The sequence below is a fragment of the Leptopilina boulardi genome, unplaced genomic scaffold (assembly GCF_019393585.1).
Source record: "Leptopilina boulardi isolate dan_hultmark-lab unplaced genomic scaffold, ZJU_Lbou_2.1 LbouV2_368, whole genome shotgun sequence".
Lineage (NCBI taxonomy): Eukaryota > Metazoa > Arthropoda > Insecta > Hymenoptera > Figitidae > Leptopilina > Leptopilina boulardi.
In genome coordinates, this window is record NW_026137938.1 from 1617219 (window position 1) to 1643248 (window position 26030).

Here is a 26030-nt window from a genome sequence, read left to right on the forward strand (position 1 = left end):
ACAGATTTTGGGGTAAAAATTCTACTTTTTTTTCGTGTGCGAATAGTCATTAAGGTTTGGATTTTCTAAATATAGTATAAAAATAATAAGATTTAAAAATCTTTTTTTGACCAATTAAAGCGATTCCAGATTGAGTGGAAGTAAATAATTGTTATATCTCACAGGATGTATCTCGAATAGGACATTGATAGTATCGACCGCAGCTGTCGCGTGGCTTTACAGGCGATCCGCAATAATACTCATTGGATGTCGAATGACAAAAGGCATCCCTATGTCTCGATCGACTATAATGGACACTCAAAGGGGTCTATATATTATTATGTTCCAAGTGAACGCAATGATAACATTCAGGAAATGTAATATAATATATAAACCAACACACATGATATACAAGTATAACTTTATTCCCAATAGGTAAACATTAATCTTTCATATATCTATTATTTTAAAAACATAATGATTTTTCTTTTTAATGTTAAAAAATCTGATCCTTGAGAATAGGATTTTTTATCAAAACAAATTTTAGTTTTAAAATCAAAAGAAAATTTGTTAATACACGGAAAAAATTGAATTGTTATAGGATTGAAAAAAGAATACATATAGGAGACGTAATTTGCATTTCGTAAACGCTCCCGCTATATTCACTGGAGAGAGAGAATATGTTTCGTAAACGGGACGCGATGATAATACACATGTCACGTTTCAGATATTTAAATATATGTAAAATACGAATTTTAGACATTTCGAATCTTTTAAATTTTATAAAGAAATACTGATTAGAAACATAAAACAATGAATTTATATAAAAAATAGTTTAAAAATTTTTGTATAAATAAAATTGTAATTTTAAAATGTTTTTTAAAATTAATTACAATGATTGACTAGGCAAATCGTGTAAATCAGGATTCACCAAGTTTTTCCTATTCTCTTAACCTCTTCCGAGGCATTTGTTTGTTTTCCCGAAGATCCTTCTGTGGATGCTGTGGAACCTAAAAATGCTATTCTTCCATTTTGTCCATTTGCCAAATTTTGCATACTTTCACCAAGCATTGTATTGTGTAGAGAATATCCTTCACCCTGAATGCGTGTCATTACAAGACCACAACCTTCAATCACTGCCAAAAGAATTCCACCCACAGTGGCACTGCCCAACATTGATGGAATTCCTAAGAAAAAAGAAAATTCCAAGAAATTATATTTTAAAACCCCAATATACTAATTTATTATATTTTAAGAATATTCCTAAAATGAAAGGAAATTATTATTTATTCGCATTAATAATTTATAGTTAAAAATATATTTTAAAAATTTTTAAAAAAAATTTGAATTTTATGCCTGTTCTTGCCGCCAAAATTCCACCAGTGAGGGCGCCACTTGCAATTGAATTCCATGGATCTTCCTTTGATCGAAAATAAATAAGAGAGCACTCGATCGCAGAAAATAAGCCACCCCAAACGGCAAAATTACCAGCAACTTGAGGCACCTTGTTCTTAACTGCTGTGAGTCCCCCTTCAAATCTTCTCTTCATTCCAGAAGGAGAATTTCGAAAACCAATTACACTCTGCCAAAAAAAAAGGATTCAATGAATTCGTACAATTCTATAAATTATTTTTACTTTCAAAAATATTATAAATAATACCTTCTCATGTGATGAGAATGTAAAAAAATAATTTGATTATAATACTTGAAAATTTAATTTAAATTAGTTAAATTTTTACGACTGTTTCTAAAAACGATAGAATAGGTTAAAAAAAATAAAATTTAGACTTCTATTTTCATTTGCAAAAAACAAAATGTTTTTTTTACTTGTATTAAAGTTCCAGCAATTGTACCCATTGCAAAAGCTCCACCACAATCGTCAACAACTCTCCAAGGACATGGTTCTCGTGTTAATTCCATTTTTTCATTGATTCAATTTTTTTTTTGTTCGTTCAAAAAAGAAAAATCCCCCATATATATCAAACATGGATTTTTAAAGTTTTGCTAAAGAATTGTAAATTCCAATACAAATAATGATTTGCTGAAAGTTAAATAATAAAAAACTCATTGTGTCAAATACTGAATGAAATTTGTACTTTCATCTTTGAGAAAAAATAATGTTTTACTAACCTAATCAAAATAGACAGTTCGATTTGAAGTTGATTCCAATGTTTATGTTGTATAAACAATGAAAATATTTTTTCTTGTTATAAATTTAAAAATTATTTTTAAAATAAGATTAAAAAATGGAAATAATTTAAAATAATGCCTTTTATAAAAAATATTTGTTAATTAATTTATTAATTCGATATTATGATTTATAAAAAATTTTCAGTTGTAAAATAAATACTACATTTGTTGTTTTCTGTTTCAGGTATTTTCTTCAAGAGTAAGCCGTAGGGTGAGTCATTTTTAGTAACATAGCAACACAACGAAACATTATTTTTATTTATTTATATTGTATGTTTAATTTTATTATGTTTTCAGATAAAATGTATTTCATATTTGTTATTAGTGTTAGGTTAGATGTGTTTGTGACATGTTTTAATTAAAATTAAAAAGTGAAGTGTGCATATATTTTTCTTTTTTCATAGTGATGAGTGTTATAAGTAAATTATTGTTGTAGTTTCTTTATGTGATCAGAATAATTGAGTAATAAAATAGTAAGTATTATGTAATAATATAACTTTATTGCTAGCATAATTTTTATGAAAATAGCAATAGTTGCAAATTTTATTTACGCTGAGATATAAATTATTCTTTGAGAAGATTGTATTCGAAATCTTACAATACATTTAATAAATTTTAATATTTGTATAGTAAATATTAAAATCCATATTATAAATTTTGCTTTCCGTGTAATAAATCTTACAATACATGTTGTAAAACTTAGTCTATACTTTTTTTATAACAATCCATTTTGTAAATTTTAATATTCATGAGGTAAATATTCCAATCCATATTGTAAATTTTACTAGCCATATGGTAAATCTTACAATATATATATATTATAAAACATACGGCCTGTATTGTAATACCTTTTAATCTGTTTTTCTTGAAGAAATTTATGTTTCAGTGAGAATTAATTTTGTGTGAATGTTTATTATTCTTTTTCATGCTATTGTGTTGTGTTGCTATGTTCTTTATATTTATGTGTGAATGTTTTTTATAGTTAATTATTTTTTATGTAATTATAATTGTATGATAAAAAGTTAATTTTTCTTCTTATCAAAATATATATTTTATTCTGGTATAATTCACTTCTTTTAAATTTACAAATTTTTTTTTTTAAATTTAAAATTAACTCAAGCAGCGGTCAATAAAATAACAATTTTTAGTAGAATGACTATGACATTTTTAAGCGAACACCCACATATATAAAAGGCCCAAAAATTCTAAAACCCTGAAAACCTTTTTCTCCAAGAAAAAAAGTGGCAAGTTTTTATAATACAAACAATTCAAGAAAAAAAAAATGCCGGGAAACAAAAATACAAATTCGAAGAATGTGAAAAATGTAAAATGTTTTCGTCAGCTATCCTAAAACTTTAATTAGTAGCTGTGGCACACTTTTTTTCCCCTCCCGAGTACAAAAGGAAATATACTATATAAGAAAAGGTGCTGACTGAACAATCATGGATCTTTATTGCAAAGTTGTAATGACTGTTTTGACAGCGGATGGCGTCTTTGACAGTGGTTGACAATCGAGAATAGAGACGTCTATCTTCCATTGTGTTACTAACAGATTGGAATCAATATTTACACTCGAACCAGTGTAAGCCCTTGGATTAGCAGAAGCTTAACCAATGCCAACCAACCCTTTCCAATATGTATATACAGTGAGTTAGCGTGGCTCTTTAAACATGCAGTGCGTGAAAGAGGTGGACACTGTTGTCCAGATTTCTTTAAAAAAAAAATACACGTGTCACAAAAATTTATCATTGAAATTTTAATTTTTCAAGTTTCAGTATTGTCGCTTCTTTGACATCGTTGGTTTCATTTCCATCTGAGAAAAAAAAGTAGATTGCGCGTAATTTATCATTTTAGAATGTAATATGGTTACAATTTGTATCGTAAATACTATTTTCTGTATTGTGAATCTTACAATTTGTATGGTAATTCTTACTATATTATTCTAAATCTTTCAATCAATATTGTAAACCTTACAATCCGTCTGCTGAATTTTACTGTATATATTGTAAATTTTACAGTCCGTATGGTAAATCTTACTGTATATTTATTGTAATTCTTACAATTTGTGCTAAATTTTACTGTAGGTATTGTAACTCTTACAATCAGTATCGTAAATCTTACAATCCGCATGGTAATTTTTACTGCACATATTGTAAATCTTACAATCTATATGGTAAATTTTACTACACATACTGTTATTCCCCTAGTAGAAATTTGTCATGGAAGCACTAGAAATACTCTAGTAACTGGCCAGTTTTTCTCGTGAACGCTGATTCTAGACAAACTAGACAATTACTGTAAAGTTACTTGACCATCAGTCTTAGAAAACATTCAAGTTGAACTTGAAATTGGCTAGATTCAACTTTTGTCCAGTTGCTTGAATGGCACTGTCTAGTGTCTCTAGAAATTATACTTTCGTCTTCTTTCGTGGAAAGTACATGTCTAATAACTAGACAAAAAAGTGCTAGAAATCTGTGTTCATGTAACTATTATATTATTTCATTATTTTCTTAAATAATAAAATTCTAATTAATTCAGGTAAATATAAATTAACATAATTTATTATTTTAATATAATAAATAAATAAAATCTATATTCACATGTTTTCTGCACGGAAAAAAAGAAAAAGTAACTTTTACTACTTTAAAAGTAAAATTGGACCTGTCCGAAGTTTCTGCGCATCTCTGGCAACTTTTACTCCAAAAATAGTAAAATTTACTTCAGAAATAGTAAAAATTACTACGGAAACAGTAAAATTTACTACAGAAATAGTCAATTTTACTATTTTTCGAGTAAAAGTTGCCAGAGATGCGCAGAAACTTCGGACAGGTCCAATTTTACTTTTAAAGTGTAAAAGTTACTTTATTCGTTTTTCCATTTTTCTCCGTGTGAATATATTAGTATGTTTTTCTTTTTTATAAATTAAATTATTCTATTATCTTTTATTGGCATTTTATTTATTGTTCCATTTATATATCATATATATTTTTATTAAGAAAGTTTATTCTTAATTGATATTGAAAAAAATGTGTAATTTAAAAAACCTAACCTATAAATTCTATCCTTTGATATTAAAAAACAATAAAAATTACTGTTTTCGTTGAGTTTTTCACTTAGAAAACAATAAATAATAATTTTAATAGTAATTATTTTTAAAAAATGTCAAAATGCAATAATAAAAATATGCCTTGTTACATAGATAGGTTATATTTTATTTCTCTTTTTATTTTTTTAAATTAAAATGTTTTTATGCCTTAAATTTTTAAAATCTTTTTAAATAAACTATATAATTTTAATAATAGGTGGATTAATAGCTAAATTAAAAAAAATTTTAAATTATAAAATATTAAAATTAAGTTGTAAAAAATTAAAAATTAAATTTTTAGAAAATTTAAAATATCTATTGTTTAATACAATAATGGTTTAATGAAATTTGTGCTGATTAAAATTGTTATTTCAAGTGTAAATTTATTTTTCAGTAAATTATAAAAAATAAAAATTCTAAAATATGTATTTTGGCAGATAATAGTAAAAATATTTATATAAAACATGCAATTTCTAGCTACAGCACTGAACTAAAATATATCTGCTATATTTTTCGTTTGATGGATATCATTTGTATAGCAGATTGCGTAGCGTGCGTACCTCGCGCCCAGCGGACCCGTGTTCGCTCCCCGTTACCCCCGAGATTTTTCGTTGAAATTGCGTTCTCTTCGTGTTTAAAAGTTGATAATAATAATTGTATAATAAATTAATAATACAAAAATATTTGTTTCAGTCGTCATTACAGTGCAATCAAAAAGTGGATGTTTCAGTGTACCAGAAAATATTTGTGATCCTTTTACACAAGTAAAATTTTGTTTTAAAATTAAAAATTAAACAGTATTGACAAATATTATGCTTTTAACAATTTACTATACATTATATTTTCTTGAAATAATTTAGATTATAATTTAAAAAAATTAATGTAATTATATAATTTATTATTGTATAATTAGTTTCTTACATTAAATCTTAATATTAGACAAATTTTGAGAATATTTAAAAGAAATAATTTGTCTAGTTTTTCTAACGGACCGTTGATCAGAATTTATCAAGTTGGGCTAGACAATAACTAGACGAAAAAAGCGTGACATTCCATTCGAGTAATTAGCCAGTTGCAGTGTTAAGTTACTAGACAGCTTCTAGCGCAACTGTCCAGTGCCACGATAATTACTGGGACAAATTTCTACTAGGGTCTTATAATCTGTATGGTAAATTTTACTGTACATTATTGTAAATTTTACTGTACATATTAACTTTGCATTTTATCATTTGAGAGCCTGCAACCCACACAGTAAATTTTACTGCACATATTATAAATTTGACTGTATTTATTGCAAATCTTGCAATCTGTATAGTAAATTTTACTGTATATATCGTAAATGCAATTACAATCTGTAATGTAAATTTTACTGTTTATATTATAAATCGTGCTATACGTATTGTAAATTTTACTTTGATATTGTAAACCTTACAATCTGTATGGTACATTTTACTGCACAGATTATAAATCTTACGATACATATTGTAACTTTTACAGTCTTCATGGCCTTAATATAGCGTATTTAAATTAAAATTTAAAAAAAAAAAACTTTATTTGTTTGCGATTTTGAAAGTTGTGTTACAATCAGTTATATGTCTTTTAAAAGTCAGCAGCTTTAAAATCGTTTTAAAAGAAATTTTGTGAAAAAAAAATGAAAGCATGCGCGCAAAGCAAGTGGTGTGACCCTTATCTAGAAATCTGAATTATAAATAGGAGTTCTATTGGTTTGTTAAAAGTATCCTTGAATGGTAGAATGGCCATTGAAGGACTCGTGCCGTGAAAAGGGATACATCAACGAATTGTCGACCGTAATTTGTATTGTTGAGGTTCAATTCTCACCCTGACTAAACACCCTCTACCTATTCATATAGTATATGACCTACGTCGATCATTTTTGCAAAAGAAATATATGGACCAACGCTAAATACATCAATATAAGTGAATTGTTGAGATTCGTTTAGTATTCAGTCTATAGGAATGAAAAGTTTTAGAAATTTTTTTTTTCAAACTTTCAATTTCAGTGTAGATTAAAATTATTGGTTTCTTTTTATTGTATTTTGAAAATTTAAAGAAATTTTAAAGGAAATCGATCTTTTTTTAATATATATCTTGATTCGAAAAGACTTGCTCACTTTTATAGCATGTATATATATATATATAGTATGTACTCCTTCAGAACTGGAAGCGACCCTCGCTCATGCTCTACAGGGAATAAATAGAATTCGAGCATCCTAAGTGAATAATAAACATCGCAGTAGGGTTATATAGAGTGTTAGATACATGTGGCTTATGGATTGTGGGGTATTTGCTTTAAGGTGCCCATATTGGACCACAGCCTCCGGCACAATTGTCCCGTTCTTCCTCAATAATGCCTGAAATTATTATTCCGCTATTATACGATGATTATTTAACATCATAGTATATATAGTATATGTGCGCGGGTGTAATACGAGAAATAATGTAGTTTTGTCACAAGGTGGATCCAGTAACAAACTGAACAAATAATGCCAATGCTACCACATACTTATTTCCATTGTTAAACACATGTTCCTACATCTGTTTGATCTTTTGCGATACTTGCAAAATACCCTGTTATTACTATATTATTTGCAATATATATAAATTAATATATCATGACATGAAGAAGGGTAAATTATTGAATAAATTTTACACAAGTTTCCATTATCTTTAATTTTATAAATTGTGGGTTTTATTTTTTCCCGCTGGGAAAGCAATATCTTTTAGTCTGTAAAGTCAACTCATTCTTAGGCTATTTTACTTTATCTTATCAACAATTAACAATCTTACAATCTATATATAGTAAACCTTACAATTCGTATGTTAAATTTTACTGTACATATTGCCGGGTGGCCGCAAGTCAGGGAAAAACTGGAAATCAGGGAAAAATCAGGGAATTTTGTTATTTAGGGAAAAGTCAGGAAATTTTTAAAAATTCTTTAGAAGTCAGGGAATTTATTTGATTAAAAGAATAAACCACAAGTTAAAAAACTTTGATACATAAATGTCAATTCAGTTTTTTTATTTAGACCTTTTTGTAATATAAGCTCATTATAATGGTGCCGTCAGATTTTTCATTTTTCAAAGTATTTACTTTTTTTATAATAAAAGTTTTAAATATAATAAAATTTTGTTATTAAACAATTTTTAATTATCTTATCTTTTGCTTTATATGAATAAAATTGTTACTTAAAAAGCATTATAAAAATTTTAATCATCAATGCAGAATATTGAATAATTCAAAAGTTTTTTAGTCAGGGAAAATGAAAAATTAGTCTGATAAAAGTCAGGGAATTTTGAAAATAAAATTTTGCGGCCACCCTGATATTGTAACTCTTACAATTAGTATGGTAAATTTTACTACTCACCTTATAAATTTTACAATCTGTACACTCAGAAAAAAGATATGTTTGAACCAAATGTACCATTTTTTTATATTTACCCAATTTTTTGGTTAGTTCAAACAAAATTTGTTTAATTCAAATAAATATTTATTTGATCTAAATAACTGTTTGGTTTATTTTAATAAATTTTTTGAACAAAGAAAAAATTTGATTGAGCTAAATAAACGTATTGTAAATCTTACAATCCGTATGGTAAAATTTACAGTACTATTGTAAACCTTACGATCCGTATGGTAAATTTTACTAAACATATTGTAAATTTTACAATTTACTGGATCAATACACGGAGAAAAATGGAAAAACGAATAAAGTAACTTTTACTACTTGAAAAGTAAAATTGGACCTGTCCGAAGTTTCTGCGCATCTCTGGCAACTTTTACTCGAAAAATAGTAAAATTGACTATTTCTGTAGTAAATTTTACTGTTTCCGTAGTAATTTTTACTATTTCTGAAGTAAATTTTACTATTTTTGGAGTAAAAGTTGCCAGAGATGCGCAGAAACTTCGGACAGGTCCAATTTTACTTTTAAAGTAGTAAAAGTTACTTTTTCTTTTTTTCCGTGTAAATATTAAAAATAGTTAATTCTTTTTTATACAATTAAATGCAGGCTTTTTCATAAATTCAATATAATATCAAAAACTCAATTTTGTCAAAAATGGCACTTATATGTATATCTTTTTACTTTGGATTCATAAATTTAAAAAAAAAAAAAAAGTTCCGCTATAGAAAAGTTGTTTTTTCTTTTGACAATTTGTAGTGATATAAATTGGCATTTGTTACTTTTATCAACCATATGTATATGTATATGTATATATATATATGTAGTGTATAGTAAACGAAAATCTTTGAAGGGTTGAATGAGGGGCGTGCCAACGAGGAAAGTATTTAGTTAGGGAGAACGTTGAGCATCGACAATACAAATCGACGCGATCTGCTACAATTCATCATTGTAGCCTATTTCATGGTACAAGGCTCCAAATGATTATTATGATGCGCAGTTCATGCGACGTTCGTTCAACGATCAGGATCAGCAGAGCGCCGTGGATAATGCGGAATTGGATTACCGGAAGCTGTCTGGGAATCTATGTCCTGCATTATTTACAGAATATTATTTGCTGACTTCAAATGATGCATGAGAACGAATTATTAATATATAGTTACAGTATTATTCTTTTTTTTTACTATCTACATTTTATATTGAATACAGAAAGTTTTTTTTCTTGAGCGATTTTAAAAGATGATTTTAATCATGTAAATTTTTTGCCCTTTAACAGTTGAAAAAAAAAATTTATATCAAAAACTTTTTTTAAACTTCAAATTGGGGAAAATAGTAAAATATGCTTTTTTATATTTTGATAATTATATAGATTTATCGTAAAAGAATTCGGATATTTAAATTAAATTTTAAAATTGTATAACTTAATAATTGTTATAAATTATTAAAAATTGTAAATAATCGAAAATGAAAGATGTAATTTTGAAAAAAATACATCATTTGTTGAAATTTTTTTAATAACTTTTTTTTTTATAAATTCTGGTTTGATAGCAGAAGATAAAATAAGTTGAGGGTAGTTTTTAAAATTCTTTTATATCATATGAAAGTAAACAGTGTTTTACCAATAAATTCAAATGTTACCATCCACTGGTATAGAATAGCTTTGAAAACAACCCCTGCGCGTTCACAACCCCATTTATAAAATTGGTTTTCGTGCTTACCTATAGATGTCAGTAACTATCGTACTCCACTGTAATAATTGAATTCTTTTTCTTCAAAATACAATTTAGTAGAAATTTATTATTATTATTTATAATTGAAGTATTTGTAAATTATTGAATATTCATTCATCAATTTTTTTTCTAAATACAAAATTAGTTTTAAAAAAATTGTTATATAATTATTTAATAATAATTTTTAAATTATTTATTAATTATTTTATAATTTTTTGAAAAATATTAAAATATTTTAGTAAATAATTTTTAGAAAATATAAATTATATTTTAAATTTTTCAAAAAAATTTTAGTTTTTGTGTATAATATTGAAAAGACTTTTTTACCGTTATGGTAATAAATCCTAATAGCAACAATAATGATAGAAAATTGATTTATATCTCTCTCAATCAAAATGTTATTGAATGAAAATTTAATGAATTGCATGTACCTAAACGATTTTTTTAAATAAAGGCTTATATTGATATTCAGGGTGCTTATATGGGATCTCGTTTCTTGTAGCTATATATACAGTGAAGATATATATAAATATATATAATACGTCCTGGTCAACCATAATAGGTCTGAATAGAACCATCAATAGTGAATTATGTGTCGCACGTGCCCCAGCATAACGATAAAGAGATCTGCCGAATCTTTTGTCCCACACGTTGATTGTTACCTAGTTTTCTCTCTCCTATATATATATACTGGATCTCCCGTTACCCGTATATCACATCCCATAATAATCTCTTTATTATGCATTTACCACTCCCATTGCCAAATTGACAAGGAAATTTCTGTATTTCGACAAATGGTTTACAATATATACATCTGTATATTTTTCTATATATACTAAACTCCGAAATTTATTACCATTTCTAGTAATAGAAAAAATTTTGATTTTTTCGAAAAAAAAATTTCAATTTCTCTCTCACGGTGATTTAACGTATAATTCTATAAATTGAAACTACTTTATATTTTATGAAACCTCTAAATGACCAACAATTAAAATTTAAATATATATATATATATCAAAGCTTAAAAAACTTATTAATTGGCAGGGGATTATAAAATTCGATCGCGAAAAAAAATGGTCTAAACGTAAGGGTTATTGCATTTGAATGAGAGAGTCGATCTTCATACTAAAGTGTTAACTATAACAACGAACCCTCCATAACTCTCACGACCCTTTGCTTTTTTGACCCCTTACACCCTTTTGTATCGCTTTAAAGTGGAACTCGAAAGTACTTCTGAGTACGTAAACAAGGTCACAATAAACCCTAAACGTTTTGTATAAATACACCGCACCAACATGTATGAAAAATCTATTCGTTCTTTTCATACATGATTTTTTTCACAATAATTTTATTACTTTGCGTAAAATTAATATATTTTTAAAAAGATAAGAATATGGATAGTTCTTTACATTTTATGGTTAGCAAATCCATATTTGGAGAAGTGCATACTTAAAGTCCTGAAAATGGATTCGTCAACCATAAAATATGTAAAAAAAAAAATGTCCATTTTTTATGGTTAATACATTTTTTAGTTCTTGTATTCATATTTCTAGACATCCATACTTTAGAATTTATATGCGAATTCTTAAATTGTGTGTCAACCATGAAAATGTATACATCAACCATAAAATAGCAATCAAAAGTAAAGAAATTTGATATGACAAACCATAAAAAATGTATGTTTACTTTAATTTTATGGTTGACACATCCATATTCTTAGTTGTTGTAACGATTTTATGGTTGATACATGCATTTTTATGGTTTATGGTTGCTATGGTAACGGATGTCATGGAAACAGTTGCTATGGTAACAGTTGTCATGGAAACAGTTGCTATGGTAACAGTTGTCATGGAAACGGTTACTATGCGGTAACGGTTGTCATGGAAACGGTTACTATGCGGTAACGGTTGTCATGGAAACAGTTGCTATGGTAATAGTTGTCATGGAAACGGTTACTATGCGGTAACAATTGTCATGGAAACGGTTACTATGCGGTAACGGTTGTCATGGAAACGGTTACTATGCGGTAACGGTTGTCATGGAAACGGTTACTATGCGGTAACGGTTGTCATGGAAACGGTTACTATGCGGTAACGGTTGTCATGGAAACAGTTCCTATGGTAATAGTTGTCATGGAAACAGTTGCTATGGTAACAGTTGTCATGGAAACGGTTTCTATGGTAACAGTTGTCATGGAAACGGTTACTATGCGGTAACAATTGTCATGGAAACGGTTACTATGCGGTAACAGTTGTCATAGAAACAGTTGCTATGGAAACGGTTGTCATGGATATGGAAATGTTTGCTATGGTTGACATTTCCATTTCTTTGGTTCTCATAGCCTTTTTATGATCCATTTTCTATGGTTCACATCCAAATTTATAAATTTTCATATAAATTCCAAAATCTGGATGTCCCGCAATACTTTTATTTTCCTGTCAATACATATATATATATATTATATTAATTTAAGAAAGAAAATAATAAAATATTTTCTTAAAAAAAGAATAATTTATACAATAATTGAATGAAATTTTGTTGTATAAAGAAAATTTAGTTCAAACCCAATTCCATATATATAAAAAAAAAACCAGTGAGAAATTGCTGACCACGATAAACTGCTGACGGATTGTTCCGGAATTGTTTCAGATTCTCATTCGAGTGGCAAACACATTCGCATTGGGCATCCAAGAGATGAAAAGGGGGTGATGGGTAAGGGGTGGTTGGGAGGGGGACGTAATCTGTATTATCCTCCAACTATTAGTGCCAAGAGGATCGAGGGTGCGCGCGGATTTTAGTCATTACAAGAGATACGCTGAATAACATTATGCTCATTGCTCTAGAAACAAGTTATATACTTTAACGAAGATTATATACACAGAAAATCTTTCATATTATATACATATATATATGTATTTTCTGATCAATCTCAAGAGTCATCTTTAATAAATATTAACATAAAAATAAACCATATAAATTAAAATTACAATTTTGAATTAAATTATTCTGTCTAATCAATAATGATTATTTTTTTTTATGATAAAAGTATATTTAATAATTATATTAAAAGTCGCTTTTTATTGTTACATCAGCATTTTATTTTAATTTTCGATTATCTTTCGGTGATATTTATCATTATTTTTATCGATCATGTCTTATAATTATTAGTTTTTCAGAATTTTCAAATTTTCTGAATTATTTTTTTTTTCCATTCTTGATAATTGATTAATAACAAGAGTTAATTAATGATGAGAAATTTATGTAATATGTTTGAAAAGCAATCTGTCTGGAGTCATATATATAGATCGGTGGTAATGCCACCCTCGATGGGCGTGACGATAACGCGCGTATAGTCTTCCCTCTTGTCCATATACATAGGAAACGACAACTGTCGGCCTATTAGACTAATTGACTGCGCAGTATGCCAGCACCACAACAATCGTACAGATCACACACGCAAGTAAAATCGCAGTAAAGAAAATTACCATGCATTCGGATACTTTTATCCTCCCCTCCAACCTCTCCCCATTCTCTTACATTCTCTTGTGTCTCGAATATATATATATACAATCCCCTTAACAAAATTTTATACGCATCATCGCCTCGATAGTCAAGTGTTTTGTGCTTATGAAATCAACCCTTGTTAAATTAGAATTCACCCGTTTTATAATACAATAAAGGTGCGCGCACAATAATTCAAAGACTGTTTGGACTTGACATTTGTTCACTGTAACTTTGTTATGTTAAAATATTTAAGAAATATATGATGTTAGTTTTATTGTAAAAGAAAATAGGAATGTACAGATTTCAAAGGAGAATTTAGTTCAAGTTGAATGAAGAATAATTCGAATTTGGACTAGCGTCGTTTTATAGTTTATGATCTTGTTGAAAGTTGGTTTACAACCTTAAAATTTTTTTTTACTTCCTTCAAGGCTATTCTACACTCTTAGTTTGTTTTACAGTATTCTAAAAAATTTTCTGCTACCTTCAAGTTTGTTATATAACCTTAAAGTATACTTTACAACCTCAAAGAATACCTTAAAACCTCAAAATATACTTTATAACCTCAGAGTATATTTTAGAACCGTCAAAGTAAACTTTTAAACTTCAAAATATATTTTACAACCGTTAAAGCATACTTTACAACCTTCAAGTATATTTACATCCTAAAAGTATAACTTAAAACCTCAAAGTAAAATTTACAAGCTTAAAGTATATTTTAAAACTTTGAAAGTAAACTTTACAACCTCTAAGTATATTTTACAACCGTTAAATCATACTTTACAACCTTCAAGTATATTTACATCCTAAAAGTATACCTTAAAACCTCAAAGTAAACTTTACAACCTCAAAGTAAACTTTACAACCTCAAAGTATATTTTACAACCTCAAAGTATACTATACAACCTTAAAGTATATATTTTAGTACCGTGAAGAAAAACTTTACAACCTCAAAGAATATTTCACAACCTTAAAGTATATTTTAGTGTTGTCAAATTAAACTGTACAACCTCAAAATTTATTTTGGAACCATCAAAGTAAACATTACAACCTTAAAGTATACTTTACAACCTTAAAGTATATTTTAGTACCGTTAAAGGAAACTTTACAACCTTAAAGTATATTTTAATAGCATCAAAGGAAACTTTAAATCCTCAAAGTTTATTTTGTAACCATCAAAGTAAACTTTACAACCTCCAAGTATATTTTACAACCTTAAAGTATATATTTTATAACCGTCAAAATTAACTTATTACAACCTTAAAGTCTATTGTACAACCTTAAACTATATTTTAGTAACGTGAAGGTCAATTTTACAACCTTCAAGTATATTTACATCCTAAAAGTATACCTTAAAACGTCAAAGTAAACTTTACAACCTCAAAGTATACTATACAACCTTAAAGTATATATTTTAGTACCGTGAAGAAAAACTTTACAACCTCTAAGTATATTTTACAACCGTTAAATCATACTTTACAACCTTCAAATATATTTACATCCTAAAAGTATACCTTAAAACCTCAAAGTAAACATTACAACCTCAAAGTATACTTTACAACCTTAAAGTATATTTTAGTACCGTTAAAGTAAACTTTACAACCTCAAAGTATATTTTACAACCTTAAAGTATATTTTAATACCGTCAAAGAAAACTTTACAACCTCAAAGTTTATTTTTTAACCATCAAAGTAAACTTTACAACCTTATAAAGTATATTTTAGTACCGTTAAAGTAAACTTTACAACCTCAAAGAATATTTTACAATCTTAAAGTATATTATTTTAATACCGTCAAAGTAAACTTTGCAACGACAGAATTTATTTTGGAACCATCAACCTTAAATGTTATTTTACAACCTTCAAATAATTGTTTATAATAAAAAAATTATAATTATTACTGATAAATTGTAGAAAAATTCATTTATGATAGATTCTAGTTCAACCGAATACAGGCGTTGAGAAAATAATTGCTAAATTTTAAATGCCCCTTAAAAAAAATTATTTTTCCTGTTTTTGAAAAAAAAGAAGAAAAATGATTTTTTTTTTGAGTCATGTCACAGCTTTCTACCCCAGGACGAAAAATCGTTTAACGAACCGCAAAGAGGCTGGTGTATTTTATACCCCAGTTGGCCATTATGATTTTTGCCGCCCCTTAATGTAATAAATATCTTTTTTTCTATGCGAGCCCCCTGCCAATTATACTTGGCTGATTCTCGGCTTTGGACAGTTATAGACACTATAGTATCAAAAAAAGAAAAAAAAACTATATTACTATATAGATAGTGCATTGATATGAGTTAGGACGTGCGAACATACGGTTGACAACTCTCCCCACCTCTTTTTTTTTTGTTCTCTCACTATACCTATATATACTATATATTATTGTATATCCCAAAGGAACCCCAACCCCAAATGTCTCGAGTGCTTGGGACACCGTGACTGCATTATTTTATTAACGCTAGTCATCGATGGCATCACTGTAAACACATTTTACAGATTTCTCCATATTAATAGAATATCAACTGGCGGAAGTGACGTTTTCATTTTGTAACAGGTGTTCAGAGTCATTTATTTAACACGTTAATTATAATTTCATTAGTCTAGAGGTTTTTGTAATTCCATTTTTCTTTCTAATTATATTTTATATAGTATAAGATTATTATATATACGCTACACGAGAGAAGGGATCTTACGTCAAACAAAAATTTAGGTTATGTTTGTGATTTTCTATAAGTGAAAATACTCGCAGAGAATCAAATTTTAATAAAATAATTATGTTTTATTATTACATTCAAAAAATTCAATAAAAATTAATATTTGTTTTATCTAATTAAAAAAAGGGACCTTACGTCAAAAAAAATTTATATTATATTTAGCGATAGCTTTACCTTGAGTTTTTTTTAATTAGGCAAAGTCAAAATTTATTGAATTTTTTTAATGTAATGGATGAGACAAGCATAAATGCGTTTTGAATTAAGAGCCGATTCTTTGTGAGTATTTTCACTAGAAAAATCACAAACATAACCTAAAATTTTTTTGACTTAAGTATAGGTACATTTACCCTCACAGCACCAGATATCCTAGGATATTCCAAAAACATCCCTTGGATATCCTAGGGATATCCCAGAGATATCCTAAGGATACTTTAAGGATATCCAAAGTAGCGACGGTTAGGATATCCTAGGGATATCTAAGGATGTCCCTAGGACATCCCAGGGATATCCTAATTATTTCCCCGGATATTATTAGGATATCCTGTGGATATCCTTAGAACGTCCCAAGGATATCCTCAGGACGTCCAATTATCCAATATCCCTTGAATATCCTCAGGATATCCTCAGGATATCCCAAAATATCCTACGTGACGGCCGTTTGGATGTTCTGAGGATATCCTCAGGATATCCTATGGACGTTTTAAAGATATTCTACATTAGTTTAGGATATCCTGAGGATATCCTTTTGTTGTGAGGGTACCCCACGGTATTCTGACTTACTCCATTTTTTTCTATACATAGAAAATAAATTAATTTTAAAAAAAATTTTCTCGATGGATGTAAAAACCGATTTGTTTTACTATCCAATTAGTTTAGTTATTGAATTGCACAAGATATGTGCAGTCGATAAAATTAAATAGATTTTATCGTCTGTTGGTTATAATAAGGGAAATTTTCCACTATATATATATAATATAACGAACACGACTATATATATATATTATGTGTGGTTGTTGGTATATATACAGAGGGAGAGTTAAGCAGTTAAATACGGTTTTGAGTTGCTATCAATGAAACTTGAAGCTTTGATAGAGACGCGTGTCTGGCATTAACAGGCTACCATTTAGCTTTGCCAGATGAAATCACACATCAATAGATTTTAGTCTCTTTAAAAGCACATAGTTAATGTAAATTTTTTTGTATTCAAATATAATGAAATTACCTCATTAAAAAATTATTAATTATCTTCCTAAAATTGACCAAAAAAAAAAAAAAAAATTATGACAACAAAACATTTTGATTGGTAAATTTTTTTTGTTATAGCAACAAAATTTTGATTGTCTCTAATAATTTATAGACTTTATTTTGGTTAAGAAAACATAATTCTTTTATTGAAAGAATTTGGCTGAGTCAAATTTTGTTGACTTAACAAAAAATTTTGGTTAAAATGCAATCAAAATTTGTTTGCTGCAACAAAATTTTCATATTTCCTATATATTGTACTTTAGTTATAGCACAACCATAAAATTCGGTTAAGACAACAATATTTTTTTTTATTTGATTCTGTCAAAGTTTTTTTGTGTTAACTAAAATTTTATTGGGACAACCAAAATTTTGCTGTTGCAACAAAAAAAATTTACATAATACTTTTAACAAAAATTTGAATTTTGAACTGAAAACTTTCTTAATTATACAGTGGACCAACAATGGATCAGTGCGGTGTATGTGGATGTCAGTTTTCTAGAAAATAACCGAATGTTTTATAATGGTTATAATCTTCGTTTACATTTGAAGTTTTGTTTTTTATAAAATCATTTGCCAGAAGAATTTAATGATCCACTGTAAACCACTGATCCACTGTTGCCCGCACTCTCCTCTATATAATTACGACCTTCTCCAGAAGATAGCGAAACTTTTTTTCTTTTTTGCAAAAAAAAAAACATGCCCTCTTTTTGCAAAATAATAAAAGTATAATAATAATTTTCCCCAAGTGTATATAATAATAAAAAGCAGTTTTTATTTTTTTACAAAATAAATTATAAATGAGGTGCTTTCTCAAAATTATCGCGAAATTTTAGTATTGTGAAAATAAAGAAATGAGATCCTTATTTTTAAACGATCAATTTTGTACGATATCATAAAAATGTCTTTTTCCATAATTCTGAATACATATATATATAGATATGCCTCTTACTGCAATTATAGCGGTAGATTGGATGCATCTGTATCTACAAGTATTCTCGCACGTATATACCAATACAGATTCATGGAACATGACAATAACATTCGGTAAGTACGTGTTTGTAGTTACCCCTGAGGTGAGCCACCCCCGTGATATAAGCGAAGCCACGCCTCAATGTTACATTGTCGACATGGGGTTGGTTGGCACGGGGGTGGTATAATAGAGGGCGGTTCCCTTTTCATGCAACTATTTCGCTTTTATGTCCCAGAGTCTCGTAGCATATGCGCGATAGAGACGATACTGACTTTGCTTCGTTTCGCGTATAACAAACCCCGCGTGGTGGACAGTCGCACGAAAAACATACCCTTAGATAGTTTATCATCGTATGACACTTATCTGTTTTTATCAAATTTATTATCTCATCACTTCGTATTGTTTTTTTTTTGCCAAAAAGGATTTTTGTGAAAACGCATTTTTTTTTTTTTTTGACGTGAATTTGTGTGTTTATAATATTGTTTGTTTATCAAGAAGATATTATTTATCGTTCCACGGAAGTGACTTCTTTATCCGCAAGTAAGTATAATTATTAGTTCAATATTGTTTCTTTTATATTATAAATATTTATTTATTTTTTATTTGAATTTACGATTTTGATTCAGAGTGGAAAAGAAATTATTTTTATCAGCAGAAATTCTTATTATGAAAAAGGAAAAGAGGTAAATAGATTTGTTTTGTGAGAAAATAGACAGTAGCGCCATCTGTCGGATTAGTAGTATTTACTATTCTTTTTGTATTTCATATACAATTTTAGTAAATTTTACTATATATTTTATAGTCGATTTAGAAATTAATGGTTTTTAGTAAAACAAATTTAGTGGATTTATTTTTATTGCCATACACTTTTCATTTCGTATTTGTTATTAAAACATAACCTCTTTAAAAATTTTGTCATTGATTAAAAAAGATTGCTTTCAACTATAGAAATTAGTTCTGAAAATTTGTCAACAAATTTTTAAGTACAAAAATTTATTTATTTTATTAAAATTTATTATTATTGAAATTTTTTTTATAAAAAAAATTTATTTGATTAAAATAATCAGTTTCTTGACTATTATCAAATAAATATTTACTTGAACCAGATAATTTTTATTTGTATTATATTTGATAATAATAATTATCAAAAGTAATTAATAAATACTAATTAATGAATGCCATTTAATTTAGTATAATTAATTAATTATAATTAATATTACAATCAGAGAAATGGTATATTTGTCTCCGAGCCTACTAACTCATTTATTTGTTGCAAATATATTTTATTTCATTTAAATAAGAAATTTATTTGAGCCAAAGAGATATTTATTTATGACAAATAAAATTTTTATTTACGCCAAATAAATAAGTTAGTAGGCTCTGAGACAAATATATACGTTTATTTAACTCAAATATATTTTATTTGGTTCATATACAAGTAATTTCCCTGGATGTAGTAGTGGAATTTTTTCTTGCATTTATGTATTATTATTATTATTATTATTATTATTAAAATGATCGAATAATAATTATTTAGTAGGTACAAATAAATATTTATTTAATAATAGTCAAGTAACCGATTATTTGGATCAAATACATTTTTTTTCAGTGTATAATGAATTAAAAAACATGAAAATTTTAAAACCTTGAACCGACTAGAATTTAGCCAACCATGGGCAAAATAAGAATTCATTATCTTTATATTATCTTCATGGATGTCAAAATTTTGGTAATATTTATAAAATTTTTTTAATTTTTATAACTTAAAAAATATTATTTTCTCGCATAGTTGGCAAAAATTATTCAATCAATGTCGAAAATGTATATTTATCCCTTCGTCAAAAAATTCATTAAAATCTTAAATTTCCTTATATTGTTGTGCTTCGCAAATTTCCTCAACATTAATGCAATGAGTGTCGAATATCTCGTTTTATATATTTTTTTTAGGAAAAATAAACGCACACTGCTCCGATAAAAGATGTGCGCAACTCTCTTTTTTAAAAAAAGAAGAAAATAGGCGGCAAGAATAAATTGATAGTCGATTCACGGCTTCGGATAAACTGGTCCCACGAGACCAAAACAAGGGTTCGGTTTCACCATAGTATTATGTAGCAGGTTCGTCGCTCCTCACAAGCAAACACCATAAACTGTTTGCTTTGGGATTAGCCATAGAGAGTCGCGCGTATATATGAGAATTATACTTTCAATGGGCCAAAGTTTTAAAGGAACTTTTAGAAAACACAATTTTCTTTCCGATAAGAATTAATTTTAAAAATAAAACTCGTCGGGACACAGGTGATTTTTCCGACGGTTCAATTTTTTTTTTTTCATGTTGTTGCTCGTAAAAGCAATTTTACAAGTTGTAAGTAGTTTTCTACATGGCTGCGCACACAGTCGAGGAGGACACTTCAAAATGAGAATTAAGAGAAAAAATTTTCCCTAGGGAATAATATGAAATCAAAATCCCTTTGGCGATTTGTTAATCTGACAAAATAGTAATTGGAGAAAATATGTATAAAGAATAAATTAACTACAAATGCTAACGAATATATTTTTTGTTGAAAAAATTTGCTACAGCAACTAAAATGTTTACTATATAGGATGTGCTAAAAAATATTTGGAGAATGATTTGGAAAAATTTTCAATAAAAATAATCTTGATCGTGATTTACAAAAACAACACTATAGTGTTTTAAAGATTCTATAGAATCTTAAGATGGAAAAATAAAATGAAAGACTACTTTTTAAGTGAGGAGATAGGACCACCACTCATCGATGCAATTTAATTATTAAAGTATCATCCCAACGATATTTAATCTCTTAATACCCTTGAGGGATTCCAATACCCTCTGGCAGTAAATGGTTGTTTGAGAGCGACAGATGAAAATGCACCGCATTCTGGATATAATAAAATATGAAACGCTATATACGAGATGCAAGTCAACAAGACTCTAAAAGATTATACATATATATACATATTCCCCATTTTTAAGGATCAAGTCATAATTAAAACCTATTGTGTAATGAGGGGGAAAAAAATTCACCATACATTTGCAGCCGAAGGAAATTAGTGTTTAAAGAAAATTTAATCAAAATTTTTTTAGAATTTTATTATAAATTATAATACTTTGGCTATCAATTCTGTAATTTTTCACTTTTTATTTCCCAATATCTACTTTCGAACTATCCACATTCTACTTTTCTACCTACAACTTTTCTTTTCCCACTTTCTACCTTCTTCTTACTACTTTACACCTACTACTTTCCATCTACTATTTTCCCTTCCCACTTTATAGTTTTCATTTCCCTTCTACTAGTTTTCCCTTTCCACTTCCTACTTCCCACCTACTACTTTTCTTTTCTTACTTTCTACCTCCCACTTTATATTTTCCAACCAGTAGTTTTTTTCTTCTATTTTCTACTTCCCATTTTCCACCTTATACTTTCTACTTCCCACCTACTGATTTTCTCTTGCTATTTTGTACTTTCCATTTCCCACCTACTAGTTTTCTATTCCCACTTCCTACTTCCCACCTACTGCTTTTCTTCTTCCACTTTCTACTTCCCATTTTCCACCCTCTACTTTCCACTTCCTACTTCCCACCTACTGCTTTTCTTTTCCCACCTACTACTTTCCACTTCCTACTTCCCACCTACTGCTTTTCTTTTCCCACCTACAACTTTTCTACTTCCCATTTTCTATACCTTATACTTTCTACTTCCCACCTACAGATTTTTCTCTTCCTACTTTGTACTTTCCATTTCCCACCTACTAGTTTTCTATTTCCACCTTCTACTTTGTACTTTCTATTTCCCACCTACTAGTTTTCTATTTTCTCCTTCTACTTTACACTTCCTCCTTCCCACCTACTGCTTTTCTTTTCCCACTTTATACTTTCCATTTCTCACCTACTAGTTTTCTATTTCCACTTCCTACTTCCCATTTTCCACATTCTGCAGTAGGTAGGAAGTATAAAGTAGGAAAGTATAAAATAAGAGGGAGAAAGAGGGAAGAGAAAAGTAGTAGGTGGGAAGTAGGAAGTGGAAATAGAAAACTAGTAGGTGGGTATGGAAAGTATAAAGTGGGAAGAGAAAAGCAGTAGGTGGGAAGTAGGAAGTGGAAATAGAAAACTAGTAGGTGGGTATGGATAGTATAAAGTGGGAAGAGAAAAGCAGTAGGTGGAAGTAGAAAGCAGAAGGTGGAAAATGGGAAGTATAGGTAGTAGGAAATGGAAAGAGAAAACTAGTGGGTGGAAATTATAAATTGGGAAATAGAAAGTGGGAAGAGGATAGTAGTAGGTGTGAAGTAAAAAGTAGTAAGTGGAAAGGGAAAACTAGTAGGTGAGAAATTTAAAGTAGGAAATTGAAAGTAGAAGGTAGAAAGTACGTTGGAAGTGTAAAAATTACAGAATTGCAGAAGGTTAAAAGAAATTAATTTTTTTCATCACACAAAATAATTTTTTTCAGATAGGTTTTTTTTTAATGTGAAATGTTATATTAAACATACAAGTCAAACAGTAAATGAAAAGCGAATAATGTGGATTGAATTTTTTTTTGTTTTTGAAAGCGTTGTGAAAGTTTGGAATGGTGGTTGAAATGAAAATTGTAGAAATAGGAAGTTGAAGCATAGTATATATATATGTATATGTATAGAGAGAAAAAGATAAAAAGAGAGTGAGAGAGAGAGAGAGAAAATCAGTGCCGTGAGCTCTCTGATTATTTAAATGCAAACACAATGTTGTAGCTTCGCTACATTGTTCCCCCGCTCGGTTATTTTACAATTCAATCTGCCGTCCTCGCATGTAGTCTCATTCCACTGGTGGTCCTGGCACGGGACAAAGAGGGCGAGTTGGTACACGGGAAACTCGCTGACTGGGTTCGTTCATTGTAACGTTGTTAAATCTCCGTACTTCCATCATGTCTACATCTACATTTCTACAATCTACATCACGGTACCGCATCAAACCTCACTTCTCCCTCCCCCACCCACCACCTACACTCATCTCACAGCTCAGCAGTACTGGTACATGTTCCTCTCTCTCACTTTACCCCCCCCCTCGCTCCCTTCCACCCCTAGAAACTTTCGAAGCGTACCCTCGGTAATTGCACCCGTCTCTCGAACTCTCTGCATGATTTATGAACTCTGATCTCTCGGGATCTGTTATCTTCGTTTTCTTTTCACGTTTTCACTATCTTTCTCTCTCGTTCTCTCTCCTTAAATCGGACTGTTTGTCCTCAATCGGGTACTTTGCTTCAAATTTAATCCTTTTCAATTTTAGTTATTTTGTAACTGTATATTATAATAATCACTGTAAAATCGAGTATCTTATTTTAAGACATAAGACGCATATTTGGGAAATGCGTCTTAGAGTTGTAAAAGCTTGTCTCAACTTTTTCTCATTTTGGTTAAGTAAATATTTAAAACGTATATTCCATCATTGGTTAAAATGTAAGACACTATAAAATGTCTTAAAAATTAGAACAACACTGCAAAAATACTCTCTATATTTGAATGAGGTACTTTTGAGTATAATTTAACTGCGCCGATTTGTTTATTAAATGAATTAGTAAACGTTTTGACTACTTTTTAGTGCTCAATGACTAATTGGTAGTAGAAAAATACTAATTCACTTGGTAAATTTTAAAGTTAGCAGTCGTTTTGATTAAGTTTTAGTCAAAAATAACTATTTTTTAGCAGAAAAATACTAATTCATTTAGCAAGGATTCTGTTGCAATTAGTAAACTTCACTAACATTTACTTAAACTAACTTTAAACTTTACTAACTGAATTAGTAGTTTTCTACTAAACTTTACTAACTTTAAACTTTATTAAGTGAATTAGTTTTTTTTACTTTACTAACTTTAAACTCTACTGCACTGTAAAACGAAAGGTATTAATTTAATACCGACTTTAGGTACTAAATTTTCTTTTGGTTCTATTTTAATACCTAAAATCGGTACTATTTTAGTACTTTCTTTTTACAGTGTGAATGATTCAGTAGTTTTTTTCTTTTTGCAGTAAAAAGTGTCTTAAAATAAGACCTATGATTTAAATTTTGGTGATTTCTATATTCAAATATAAATTAAAAAAAATCAAAAGAGAAAATGTATATATATATATATATATATGGGACGTTTCACGTTAAGCGGGCCACCCCGATGGCCAAAATTGAGAGCTTCCAAAAAAATCGCTTATACCCAAAAATTATTCATATATATAAGTACTTTCAAAAAATATGTGGCCTTTTGAAAAATCCAATATGGCGGCCCTAATATAACCTACAAATGTGTCTAAAATTAAAAAAAGAGGCCTAAAAGTGCTAATAAAAAGGGATTAAATGAGGAAATCACCTATGTATTGGCGGTAAAATTAGCACTAGGATACATACTTTGTATTCCGCAAGCAATACCGGTAATTTGATATTAATTTTCAGAAAATAAATATGGCGGATCCAATATGGTGGAAAAAAAATTTTAAAATGCATCGGATTTGCTTGAAAGTTGTTACTCGGGGGTTTCTGAGGTCGCTGCTGCCGAATCTGATGTTAATTTTCAGAAATTCAAAATGGCGGATCCAATATGGCGGACAAAATTTTTTTAATTCATCAGATTTCGTTGAAAGTTGTTACTCGGGGGTTTTTGGGGTCGCTGATACCGAATCTTTTGTTAATTTTCAGAAATTCAAAATGGCGGATCCAATATGGCGGACAAAAATTTTTTTAATTCATCAGATTTCGTTGAAAGTTGTTACTCGGGGGTTTTTGGGGTCGCTGATACCGAATCTATTGTTAATTTTCAGAAATTCAAAATGGCGGATTCAATATGGCGGACAAAATTTTTTTTAATTCATCAGATTTCATTGAAAGTTGTTACTAGGGGGTTTATGGGGTCGCTGATACCGAATCTGATGTGGATTTTCAGAAATTCAAAATGGAAGATCCTATATAGCAGACAATAATTGTTGTGGATAAAAATTTCTTTATTTGTTTCCTTTACTTTTTAATACTTTATTTAAATAATTTTCAAGATCTTTTCATATAATGAGTATGAAAATTTAAAACATGTAAACAAATATTGAAATTAACTTAGGCTAAAAAAGAGTCTAATAATATTCATTAAACCAAATATTAGGCAAAATAAATTCACGAAAATTCTTTATTTTTTACATAAATTAATTTTTCAAGGCTCGCCGTAA

General features: G+C 28.6%; 2 protein-coding genes across 4 annotated transcripts in view; one reads left to right on the forward strand and one right to left on the reverse strand.

Moving 5' to 3' along the window:
* Positions 1–388: 388 nt before the first annotated feature.
* LOC127287165 (mitochondrial import inner membrane translocase subunit Tim17-A-like) lies at positions 389–2249 on the reverse strand. Of its 2 annotated transcripts, XM_051313961.1 has the most exons (4): positions 2110–2249; positions 1807–2020; positions 1336–1561; positions 389–1166 (listed from the first exon to the last, which is right to left on the reverse strand). In XM_051313961.1, exons 2-4 carry the CDS (start codon positions 1897–1899, stop codon positions 907–909), a joined length of 579 nt encoding a protein of 192 aa, XP_051169918.1. In that variant the 5' UTR covers positions 1900–2020; positions 2110–2249; the 3' UTR covers positions 389–906. The 2 variants fall into 2 exon arrangements, with proteins under 2 accessions (XP_051169918.1, XP_051169917.1); XM_051313960.1 differs by lacking the exon at positions 2110–2249 and having other exon boundaries at positions 1807–2090.
* A 16843-nt stretch (positions 2250–19092) lies between these two features.
* LOC127287184 (SKI family transcriptional corepressor 1 homolog-B) overlaps positions 19093–26030 on the forward strand; it is a 42647-nt gene continuing 35709 nt past the window's right edge. For both annotated transcript variants that reach the window (XM_051313988.1, XM_051313989.1), the window contains exon 1: positions 19093–19376. In XM_051313988.1, coding sequence (XP_051169945.1) covers positions 19189–19376 — 188 coding nt within the window. In that variant the 5' untranslated portion in view covers positions 19093–19188. The remainder of the gene's footprint in view (positions 19377–26030) is intronic.